This window comes from Alosa sapidissima, chromosome 1 (genome assembly GCF_018492685.1).
Source record: "Alosa sapidissima isolate fAloSap1 chromosome 1, fAloSap1.pri, whole genome shotgun sequence".
Taxonomy (NCBI): domain Eukaryota; kingdom Metazoa; phylum Chordata; class Actinopteri; order Clupeiformes; family Clupeidae; genus Alosa; species Alosa sapidissima.
This window is the reverse complement of record NC_055957.1, coordinates 9,959,986-9,970,941: the sequence shown is the minus strand read 5'-3', so window position 1 is coordinate 9,970,941 and position 10,956 is coordinate 9,959,986. Positions and strand designations below refer to the sequence as shown.

The window sequence follows — 10,956 nt, the reverse complement described above, 5'->3', positions numbered from 1 at the left end:
ACTTTAATCCCGAGGCGGCCGACAGCAGCGAGGCGGACGAGGCACAGGCCGAGACGCCCACACGCACTCGGCGACGGAGGAGGAGCCGGAGGGAACATCTGGACGACAGCAACCAGCTGGAGCCGTACTCCTCCTCCGTGCCGGTGAGAGAGCCGCCGGCTCCATACTCGGTGAATCAGAGATCCTCAGAGAACCTTTGTTATGACTGTGGATTGTTTTGTTGTCTAAGGAATGCGTTAGTGCATCTGCTGTAAATAACTCAAAAAAGTTGTTTATGTTAGTTTGGGGGATGTTTTGAGGTAAAAGTAAGTCTATTAAGTTATTGTTACATGATGCCCCTTCTCATCACATTGGTATGCTCGTCCAACAGGAGTGCAGCACCCTGGCCCTGGATGACCTGGTGAGGATGCGTAACATGATGATGCAACAGGAGACCCCCGTCCTCCTCACCCCCGAGGACGACCTCACGTCGGACACGGCCACGCCGGACATCCTGAGCTCTGGCAACATCACTCCGGAGCCCTTCTGCTACCATTCCAAAGACGTCACCTACAAGAGCCAAAAAACCTTCAAGAGCAGCAGTGGCGGTGATGGAGCCATAGACCAGGACCTCACCTCCCGGTTGGAGGAGCTGGCCAGCAAAGTCACGCAGTTCTCCTCCACCGAGGACGAGCTGGACCGTGACGACAGGAAGGCGGATGATGAGGCCAGGGGTGGACAGAGCAGAGAGAGCCTGGCCCAGGAAGCCCTCTGGGACATGGAGGTGGAGGACCAAGCCAATGGCACAGCAGAGGAGGAGAAGGACGTCAACGGCGACAGGCTGGCCGAGATGGACATCGACATGGAAGAGGTGAGGGAGGAAGGGGAGAAGTACATCCTCTCAGTCCGAGCCAAGGTGCTGGAGCTGGACACGCAGCGGAGGGCGAGTGGCGCCGCCCCAGTGGAGCAGACGTGGTGGGAGTCTCTGAGCGGCCTGTCCAGGGAAGCGCGGGAGCAGAGGCCCAACGCCTACCCTCTGACCGAGGCTGAGTACGACTCCCTGTCGGAAGGGCTGGACGAGGGAGGGAGCATCGACGACATCCTGAGTGACATGGTGCGCTCATCCGAGATCGAGATTGAGAACAGCGCAGAAGCCTGGGACCGGACGGAGGACAGAATCGAGGCCATGGACGTAGGGGAGGACAGAACGGACGAGGTAAGGGCGGCGGGTGAGCTGGACAGAAACAAGGTAGAGATAGCCGAAGGAAAAGACGAGGTGTACGGGGGTCCAAGCGCCAGTAAAGGAGAAGTGAAATACGACGGAGACAACAACCGATTGCTTCCGTGGGAATGGTTGAAAGGGGACAACAGCAAGCTGGGTGAAAAGATCCGGAAGTCCTACAAAAAGAAAGAAGCATTTGACACAGAGGAGAGGAAGAGGAAAGAGCACCTGCACAAAGGTGCGCCGCAAGCCAACGCAAAGCCATACGTAGAACAGAGGGATCCGCTGGGAAAGGGGCAGGTCCAGGATGGCCAGGTCTCAGAGGGGCAGAAACAGGAAGAGGACTTCACCTTCCGGGCGGTGAAAGTTCACCTGGACGGGCCGGAGACGTGCAAGAAGGGGAGCCGCGAGGAGGTGGGGGAAAAAATGGAGGTCAAGCAGAGCGAGCAGCCGAGGGCAGAGGAGACAGCTCGGCAGCTGAGTCCAGTGCAGAAACCAGGGGAAGAGGAGAGGGAGGGCTTAAACATGGCCACCGTGAGCGGCAAAGTAGCCAAGGACGCCGGCGCCAGAGGGCTCCGCGAAGAGAGCTCGTCGTCTGACCCGAATCCGTACCCATCTCCGGACGACGTTAACAAAGTAAGGTGCTGACTGGAGGGGAGCATGCGCTCGCTCGGCTAACCTTCCTTGAGCTACCGCTGTCCTCGTTCTCTCTTTAAATCCTCTGCTATTCTTGCCTTCTCTCCTCCTTCCCTTCCTCTCTGTCACGTTAGGATAGGTATGGCCTTGAACTAGAGCACAACCTGCAGTTAATCTCCAATCTGATGCAGCAGGTGAGACAATAGTGGCAGAATGCCAGGTGCTGCAGTCCTGTTCAGTCAACAAATGTGGACATTTTTGTTACTGAGAAAAGCGGCAAAAATGTCCGACTAACATTTCTGCATTTGTGCTGCATTATTGTATGTGGCTATCAAATGAAGTTCTCTGGCTCTGGCATGGATACTTTGCTGACATTTTCTACCTCTCTTGGTTACCACTTTGGTACTTTTGTTGATTTGTTATACCTGGTTCTACCAGATGTTTTGTAGTAAAACCTATGGGTCTACCAGATGTTTAGTAGATGATTGTAAAATTGTGTGTGAGCTTGTGTTTATACCCTTGAGCACATCTGTTGTCTGTGTGTTTGGCTGGGGTAGAAGTACTCGGCTGCGTCGCTGCGCAGCGTCACCACGGAGATGCTGCGAGTCCTGAACGCCACAGAGGACCTGATCCAGGGGGCAGAGGGCAGCATCGAGGAGCCAGTGAGGTCAGACAGGCGGACCTCAGCCAGCATCTCCCCTGGCCAGAGCAGGAAACTGGACGAGCAGCTCAGCAAGCTGGAGGAGAATGTGAGCAAGCTCTTATCAGTGTGTGTGTGTGTGTGTGTGTGTGTGTGTGTGTGTGTGTGTGTGTCTGTGTGTGTGTATCTGTGTGTCTGTGTGTGCCTATGTGTGTGTGTGTGTGTGTGTGTGTGTGTGTGTGTGTGTGTGTGTTCCTCCTGTATAATTTAGTAGTAGTAAAAGAAGAGTATTATTGAATTCCAGCAATTATTCAAAGGTTAGGACATGACCACTAGGGTGTGCTTGGGAGCACTCTTAATTTGAATATTATGCTCTGGTGACATGTGCATTTGTTGGCTTTAAATGTAGCATTAAACATGTTTAATCATGCTCAACCAGGCCTCAAGGACACAACTTATGGCAGTGATTAAACAGGAACACACATTTTTATAACACCAGACTGCTTTTATTACACATTTTCCTGTCAACCATGTCCTGAATCCCAGGTGTATGTGGCTGCAAGTACGGCATATGGCCTAGAGGGGGAGCTAAGTGATCTGGAAGCGTGTGCACGCCGCATCGGCCAGAGCACCAACGAGAGAGAGCTGGCCCACCTGGAGGACCAGGTGGCATCGGCCGCAGCCCAGGTGCAGCAGTCTGAGCTCCAGGTGCGTTCTGCCTGGATGCTGCTGTTTGGCGACTCACCCAGCCCTGCTCCACTGCACTACACTACACTGCGCTGGCCTCTGCCTTGCTTGGCTTGCCTCTACCAACACCCTTCTCTTTTGAACTCGCTGAGCCCCACAGCAGCATGCTGCTCTGTTGCCTAAGTCACTATCACATTGCATGTGGCCTGCTCGTACAGTATATGGGCCTCTGCCAGTGTTTCCCATACATTGACTTATTTGTGGCGGCCCACCACAATATCAACACTGACCACCACACAATGATTTTCCAGGTTGTACTAAATTGTGCTTAAATCTGGTTAGCATCATAACCACACTGTGCTAATTTGTTAAAAACTGTTGTATTCAAGTTAATTCTGCAAACCAACCACCACAAATGGAATTGAATTCTGTGGGAAACACTGTCTGCTGTCCGGCGTGGGAAACTCACATCCCAATCTGCTTTCTCATCTACCTTATAAGTATAGTATAAGTATACTCTTTTGATGCCGTTTTTGGTCCGATCCCGAAATTTGGTCTCTGCATTTATCCCAATCCGTGAATTAGTGAAACACACACAGCACACAGTGAACACACAGTGAGGTGAAGCACACACTAATCCCAGCGCAGTGAGCTGCCTGCTACAACAGCGGCGCTCGGGGAGCAGTGAGGGGTGAGGTGCCTTGCTCAAGGGCACTTCAGCCGCTTCCTACTGGTCGGGGTTTGAACCGGCAACCCTCCGGTTACAAGTATGAAACGCTAACCAGTAGGCCACGGCTGCCCCGAATCAACTCTCCGACAGCTGACTGAGGAAGTTATTCATGAAATAAAGGCTCTCTGACCAATATGTTATACATTATGGTGTGCACATGTCTGGACATGGGTCATTTCTTCCTGCACTACAGACATGTAAGGGCTTTAGCCTATAGTAAAGTTTATCACCCATATAATGTCCTTGTCCCTTAGGTCACTGACATTGCTGCAAGAATCGCAGCCTTGAAAACAGCAGGTCTGAATGTTGCGCCGCAAACCCGCTTGTTCAAGCCTTTGAAGCCAACCAAGGTTTGGTGCCATAACAGGAATACTCTAAATTGCACTGTTAATTACAATCGGATATGGAAGTAATCTATGTTGTGTCTTTCCCCTCAGACACAAACCATAGACACATCAAGACAACAGAGGAGAAGACTGCCTGCACCTCCCACAAAGGGTAGCCCTAGAATCTTATTCGACATAATTTAAATGATGGACAAAGTCTAAAGTGTAACTCTTATTTGCTCATTTAATACTATGAGCAAGATCCTTAGCACAAACATCAGTGGGTCAGCTGACTCAGCTCTAACGCCCCTACACACAATAGCTTTAGTTCATGCATGAGACATTTTACTCATTGACTCCCACTTGACCCGTCATTTAAATTAGAGCCCCTTGATCATTTATAGTTAATTGAAGCTCTTTTTAAGAGAGTCTTTGTATTTGCACTGCTAATGGGTAAAGCTGTTCAAACATTGAATTGTTGATAAAGCTGTGCTCTCTCGCCCTTGCCTCTTTAGAGAAAGAGACTACTGACATTTGAAGCTGTCTGAAATGTCCAGCTCGTCGACACATTCTACCCAAAGTTCAAGACTGTCTGCACTCCTGTGCCTTGAAGCAGTGAAGCACTGGACAGAGGAGAGGAGTGATAACTTTGCCAGACTGTTTCATCTCGCCAGTGCAATCTTTAACAAATACTCTTCGCCTTAAATCAATAGCCAGGATGTCAATGACACTTGAACAGCTACTGGCAGCATTGTAGACCAGTAACATTGTGGACAGGTAAGAGCAGTTTGAATAAGAAGAAGATAAAGATAAAGAAAATGAAGATGTTTTGTATAGAATGTTTATAATGTGCAGTTTTCTTTTTCAGAAATATATTTTTATTTCAGTGCAATTTTATTTACACCGTCTGATATTGCTGTGATACTCTTTGAGTCCCAAGATTAAACCTCTGAATGAACCAACACTCATGTCAGCCCAAGAAAATTCATCAGGTTTCTGTGATTTATCTGTATGTGATTTATGATCTGAGAAAAGAAGGTAATCCTCTCTCTCTTGATATTGACTGATGGTAAACATCATCTGATGGTAAACATCATCTGATGGTAAACATTAAATAGATATTTCAGAGCGTATTTGTCAGTGTATGTAAATGCTATGTGTTCATGTAAAAAAACAAGTGTGAGTCCTCACTGTAGCTCTGAATCATTTTTTCCAGAGCTCACAGTTCTCTGATTCTGATCCTAGGTTACTACCCGTGAAGGTGAAATGATACTGCAAAGACTAATTTATTGTGACTGTAAGATAATAGAACTGAATAAATGTTGCATTATTTAATATTGCTTCTGTGTGATGCAGACATTATATTTAAACAGATACAGTTTCTAATACTGTGTTTCATGTATTTCATCTTACGTGGTCTAGTACAGTGGTTTTCAAAGTGGGTGCCGCGAGGGGGTGCCAGGGGGGCCTCAGCAAGTTGGAAGGAAAAATAAAAGCAATAAATAAATACATTTGAAAATTTAAAATATACCTATTACTATGAGGGTTGTTATACAATGTCATTATAATATTGTGTCGCATATCTGGACATTATATTTTCCATGATAATTACTGATAGCTCTCATATAGCAGAAAGCCCCAAATACAATGTTTACACACTGTATGCTCTATCGCGAAGTGCTTGTGGCTAAAATAATTATTAGGATTAGCTTAATGTATTTTTACATTTGCCGTAGTATTGTCGATGGGTTTAGATAGATAGATAGATAGATACTTTATTGATCCTCAAGGGGAAATTCAAGATTAATAACACATCAAGGGGGTCCTTGGCCAGAACCTAGTGGTATTTGGGGGGCCTTGTCGTAGACCGTGCCCTCCTCCTTGCAGTATCATTACTGACCAAGAGAGGGCGCTCTCTGTCTATGGAACAAGGAGAGTAGCAAACAACAATGTGGGAGAGGAGGGGCACTGTCACCATACTTAATGTGATGGACAGAGGTGGATGAATAGGGCCTGGAGCAGGGGACACGGAGCCCAAAGTGCCTGCAGGCGCACAGCCAACACAGCAGGGGGAGAGGGGGAACCAGCTTTGAAAAACCACAGAATGGAAAACAGGAGGGAGATCAAGCCTGACTAGCAAAAAAAGTGAAAAAAAAAAGTAAAGAGGAACGAATGAACAGTGAATGGGCACGGGACAGGGACAAGAAAGAGAGAGAGAGAGAGAGAGAGAGAGAGAGAGAGAGAGAGAGAGAGAGAGAGAGAGAGAGAGTGGCAGGGTCTGTGTGTGCAGTTAACACGTGAGGGAACCAGGAGAAAAACCTTAGAAGGAAGGATTACACGGTTAAAGGCCAGTATACTGCTCAACGGGAGAGCAAGACCCTTCCTAGCAGACCGCAGTGAACTAGCCAAAACCAGATCTCCAACGCCGTGGCATGCCAGCAACACTGACTGCCGAGCCCACCACAGACGGTATCACTCACAACACTGACTTCTCAGACGCTGCTTTTCCTTTCCCATGTTGGACAGAGAAATGGGTGATTCTGGGAATTGGTGTGGGCAATAATGATTGTTTAGTCTGTCACACCAGCATTGACATGCAGCTGTCAGCGTGGTTAAACAGGCATCATGTTGGACACAGGCACAGTGCCACTTAACCTTTTTAATGGTGTGCAAAATATAGTTCTCAATGTCAAAGCTTTAGGAAATCCTTACGACTTACCACCATGATGTAATTCTGAAGGCACAAATGTAAAACAGTGTTTCTTAATATTCAATTCCATTTTTCTGCTTGTTTACATTTTCCAGACCATAAAAGAGTGAACCCTTGCAAAAGCAAATGACGAAAACCACAAACTATGCCTAGAGGAAAGTAAGCATTGACAGGCCATAGACGGACCAATGGCTAGAAATAAGCATTTTTCTCTGTAGTGGTGAATGAGAAACCATGAGACAGTAACATTGAGAAATTCTGATTTAAATAGATTTGCATTATTAAACCATACATGTTAAAAGTTTACAAGTGTGTAATGGGCCTACATGAAATGACACACAGCGATATCTTACGCTCACCCAGAAGGGGCTCTTGACAGCTTATTGACCTGTAAGAATCTTGGTCAATAGGAGAGGAACAACTCTGCTTCTATACAGCTGTGGTACAGGGGGCCACATCTGTTATCATCCACATAGCAGCTAACAAGGTAAAAAGGGACATGTTTAGACACCTGTCCATGTAATGGCAAATAGTATCACTTCTAAATTGAGAAATTTACCATGAAAATATAGCTGCAAACAGCCCAGCAAGCCAGAGATGCCCTGGGATCTTAATGCTATTACATCAGACAGCTGTAAGTACTCACAGCAAGTTTCATGTGATATACTGTATAAGGTCACTGTTTGGTGGCTTCACTGTTGATTTTGATTGCTTTGACAGGCAAACGGTTGCAAATATATACTGTATATATATGAGGCTTGGTCTGAAGATTGTTTGTGCCAGATTTACAGTAATGAATAATTGATAAAATTTGTGGCCTGTGAAAATGTTTTACTGTTTCCAACAAAATCTAATATGGCGGCCAGATCGAATAGGTTGACATCATAAGTTGGAATGTGTCTCCCACAGTATTAACAGACACTACTGGTAAGTTTTGAATATAAAACATATCAACAAGTTACAAGCCAAAATACATTTTTGCTCATTGGAGTGCCCCCAAAGGGTCTTACTTGTGATTCCACGTGATGGGGTCCCAAGTACCAAGTTTGGTTTTGATACATAAAAGTGTTGCAGAGATATGCTATGATATTTTTAGATAGGATGTGTATAGTTATATATTACAATCTCCTTTGTTTAATTGATTCTTCATAGTTGGACAAGTGTGAACAGAGGACTTTTATCTTGACACATTTATAGACAGTTATACTGTGATCAAGATTTTAATTTCCTGGTACTGATAGATTGGGGACCCAGTAGCAATCGTACAGAAATTATTTAACCTATGTACTGTAATCAGGGCACTGTGATCACAACATACAGTACTGATCCTTAATTAAGGATACCTAGTGACAAAGAGTTGCCCTGTGTATACTGTACTTATTACTTACTGGTATTACCGGTACTGTCCACAGGGAACCTTTCTTGGTCCCTTATGGGTGCATCCGACGGGAGCGCTGGTTTCGCTGGTTACTTGACTAAAGGAAAGTTTCAGTGGAAATCTCCATTGGGAACAGCTTTCGGTGTTGGTAGGACTAGGCTTAATCCATAAATGGGAAATTGAGAGTCTGCCCTGGAACATGGCTACACTGCTTAAGCCCCACACATGAGGATTCTTGCCTCGTCATCAGGGGCTCTTGGTTAGGCCTCAGCTAGGCCTGCTAAGATCCTGTCCACATTAAGTAGTACAAATACGCATGTTTGAGGTGAAAACAATCTCTGTCCCCATTATCGTATTCGTATCATTTTTGATTTTTTTCAAAAGTTTTGAGCCAACACTAGAATACAAAAACACCTAGAATGTTTGTTGTTGATGGTGTTTGGAACACTGAAATGTTATCAGTATCATGGCAACTACATGTATCTGAAAATCTGCAATTTCACAGTCAACGCAAAGCGTTTATAAATTTATGCACCTCAGAGAACGATTGAAAAAAGTATCGTTTGAGGTGTCGGAATACAACATTTTAGTGTCAACGGAACGACTGAACGGATAAATATTTACTGTATGCGTATTCCTATTTACCCGGCTTAATGTAGACAGGGCCTAAAGCCGCTCTGCAGAGGTGGGTAGGGTACTAAAAATACTCAAGTAAAAGTAAAAATCCTTTTTGAAAAACTTACTTCAGTAAAAGTAAAAAAGTATGTTGTTAATAAAGTAGTCACCACATTGGAAACCTTTTACAGCTGGAAAAACAATCAGTTCACAGCAAAGGCAGGTGAGGTTTTGAGTGAATGCTTTCATGATTGGTCTTTTCCACTTGGCTTTTGAGTAGTTTTACCTTATATAGTCTCAGATGTACTATTATTTAGTATATTTTGAAGTTGAAAGTTTCTTTACATTTTGTACATATACTGCACATAATTCATGGACTATTCCTCAAAGTCAACAGCAGACAAAAACATTTTCCCCAACAAAACAACAGAAAAAAAACATGTAATCTCTAACAGCATGGAAATTGAGGGCAGAAAAAGTCATATTTTTATGACCTATCTCTTATTTGTCTGCGTGGAGCGCAGATGGCTGTGCAATGTTGACACAAATGGTATGGAACACTGTTTGTTGTGACACCGCTGAAAATGTTTTTTCCAACAGACATTTCTGTTTGACAGCTGCGGATCTACACACGAATCAATCTCCCTTTAAAGGAGACAACAGCCCTCAAGGGACTGGCTATTACCTGAAACTGCTTGTCCTCTGGAAAAAACATTCACATTCTGACATTGCGAAAACAACTGCTTTTTACCTGGCAAGACACTAAAACATCTGCAGCAGAGATTAAATGGACTCCTATGGTGGAATTATGTGACAAGTTGAAGCATGGAAAGCTCATCACTTTTACACATAGATAACTTTTCATTTACTTGTCCCTAAAGGAAGAGTGTAGTCATCTCATCATCAGCTACTCTTTCAAAACAGCACAGTGAGGTTCTGTCCCTCACTTTCTGACATTTCTGTCCTGATAAAGTGTGTGTGTGTGTGTGTTTCCATAAAGAGGAGCTCTTGGCTATTCATCATTGTGGCAGTTAAAGGTGGGGATAGTCACGCTGGCTGAGGGTAGGTTTCAAAATTGAACAACCAAACAAAAACACCCCTGCTCCCTTCAGCGTCCCTCTTGAGCATGTGTGCTGCTTGGCGCTTGATTGACAGGCACATACATCTTAGTCCATGCTGGCTGGGGTCTCCGGAGGTCATTTAATTTTTCCACCCTGTTATTCACTTCTGCCGAGTCTGACAAGGTCACCTCTACTTGTGTTAAATTCTCCCTGAGCACGTACACCACAAGAGAAGAATAACAAGAATTTCAACAAATGTTATGGAGGGTGGTCTGAATTAGTATTGATGGCTCTGATTTTTGTTTACCCATGGCAATTTCAGCAGGCAGCTCTTGCTGGTGCCACTGAATATAAAGTTCCTTTGGCTTTAAACTAATGGTCCTCTGGAAGTATGTTGTGTGCTGACATAACTATAATCCTCCACTTGACAGATCTAAAATGTGTAAATCATAAATCACCCTGAATCTTCACAGTGGATGTCCAGGTTTCTGGTGATTCACCAAGGCAACAGAACATCGACTATAAGACAAAAAGACTCAACCTGAATTGTACAGTATATCTTCACAGCAACCATTAGGAATTGGGCATGATCAGTCACTCCATCACTTGGTCACCATGTTAACTGATAACCCATATTTTGCTTGTCATTAGCATCTGTGTGCTTTTCTTGGGCCTAATTGTTGCAGAGAGACTCTTTGGATAATTGTAATTTTTGTTATATGCAAAAGCATTGATATGGATGTAGTATTCTTGTTAAAGGAGATTTCTTTAAGTTGATCCTGTATCATTGTGAATTTAGGCGGCAGTCTGTGTGTGGTCCCATCACAATCTGAGGTACCTGCACATGGTTGTAATTAGTCTCAATTCTGTTCTAAGACTAAATGGAGTCCTCAACACCTCTGGCTAAATATTTCCAGATGATGACCTTATGTTATTGGTTTGTAGCAAATAGCATAGAATGGGTGTTATAAG

At 44.8% G+C, this 10,956-nt stretch overlaps 1 protein-coding gene across 7 annotated transcripts in view; it reads left to right on the top strand.

Moving 5' to 3' along the window:
• The window catches only part of myripa (myosin VIIA and Rab interacting protein a), a 37,114-nt gene extending 31,554 nt beyond the window's left edge, over positions 1 to 5,560 (top strand). For 3 of the 7 annotated variants that reach the window (XM_042089075.1, XM_042089066.1, XM_042089059.1), the window contains 8 exons: positions 1 to 170; positions 371 to 1,837; positions 1,972 to 2,031; positions 2,395 to 2,586; positions 3,024 to 3,185; positions 4,149 to 4,244; positions 4,332 to 4,392; positions 4,736 to 5,560. The exon at positions 1 to 170 is cut by the window's left edge. In XM_042089075.1, coding sequence (XP_041945009.1) covers positions 1 to 170; positions 371 to 1,837; positions 1,972 to 2,031; positions 2,395 to 2,586; positions 3,024 to 3,185; positions 4,149 to 4,244; positions 4,332 to 4,392; positions 4,736 to 4,758 — 2,231 coding nt within the window. In that variant the 3' untranslated portion in view covers positions 4,759 to 5,560. The remainder of the gene's footprint in view (positions 171 to 370; positions 1,838 to 1,971; positions 2,032 to 2,394; positions 2,587 to 3,023; positions 3,186 to 4,148; positions 4,245 to 4,331; positions 4,393 to 4,735) is intronic. The other 4 variants (XM_042089083.1, XM_042089092.1, XM_042089109.1 and 1 more) reach the window with 4 other exon arrangements.
• The last annotated feature ends 5,396 nt before the right edge of the window (positions 5,561 to 10,956 follow it).